The 740-nt window shown below is 48.6% G+C and overlaps 1 protein-coding gene across 1 annotated transcript; it reads right to left on the bottom strand.

The window, feature by feature from the left end:
- Positions 1-200: 200 nt before the first annotated feature.
- On the bottom strand, positions 201-485 carry SMIM36 (small integral membrane protein 36). Its single transcript, XM_055130155.1, has one exon. It carries the CDS (start codon positions 483-485, stop codon positions 201-203), a length of 285 nt encoding a protein of 94 aa, XP_054986130.1.
- Between the last annotated feature and the right edge of the window lie 255 nt (positions 486-740).

The raw sequence follows: 740 nt of genomic DNA, 5'->3' as shown, positions 1-740 counted from the left end.
GTCCCCATTGGGGAAAAAAAAACAACACTATAAACCAAACGAACCAAAATGAACTTTGGCTTCTTACCATCAACGGTTGCTTGATCCTCAGGGAAGGTGGTGGGAAGGCAGAGTTCCCATTTCCATAGGTCTGTTTACGGGCTGAGCAGCAGCCACAGGGAGACTGCCTAGTGCTCTCTTCCTAATATCCCCGGCCAGCTTCACACCATTGTGCTTCTCTTCCCAAGTGGCTCAGGATTCCCCAAATGAAGGCCAGACTCCTTTCCCCACGATGTCTTCGGAGTGCTTTGCGGCTGCATCACCACCAAATGGATGGAGGATTGAGCCTCCTGCGTGGCTTCGGGGGCATACTCCTTACTGGGGTCCTTGCCTCTGCAGTCATAGAGCACGCAGGAGATGAGAAAAACCAGGAGCAAGATGACGTAGCTCGTGACTAGGATGATCAGGTTCAAGGTGACAGGGTCGATCTCCAAGTAGAACTCCATGACGTCTCTCTCTGGCTGGGAGGTGAGCCTAGGAAGAGGCAATGGCACCAGTTTGGGTTTGTTGGTTGGAATAGTTACATTGGCTCTGGAATAAAAATACACTAATCTCTGCTCTCCAAGGCCGCACTGATTAAATCTGCTCGGTTTAATAACTTAAGCTCTTGCTCTTAATACCACAGCTACAAAATGAGACACAGAAACTGTGTCTCATCAATTCATCTCTGCGTTGAGAGAAAGAAGATAAAGAGACAGTTT

The sequence above is a fragment of the Sorex araneus genome, chromosome 3 (assembly GCF_027595985.1).
Source record: "Sorex araneus isolate mSorAra2 chromosome 3, mSorAra2.pri, whole genome shotgun sequence".
Taxonomy (NCBI): domain Eukaryota; kingdom Metazoa; phylum Chordata; class Mammalia; order Eulipotyphla; family Soricidae; genus Sorex; species Sorex araneus.
The sequence above is the reverse complement of the archived record's forward strand: the minus strand, read 5'-3'. Positions and strand labels throughout refer to the sequence as shown.

Bases quoted from the DNA above. Each gene is read 5' to 3' on its own strand.
- SMIM36 (XM_055130155.1), bottom strand. From the start codon at position 485: ATGGAGTTCTACTTGGAGATCGACCCTGTCACCTTGAACCTGATCATC.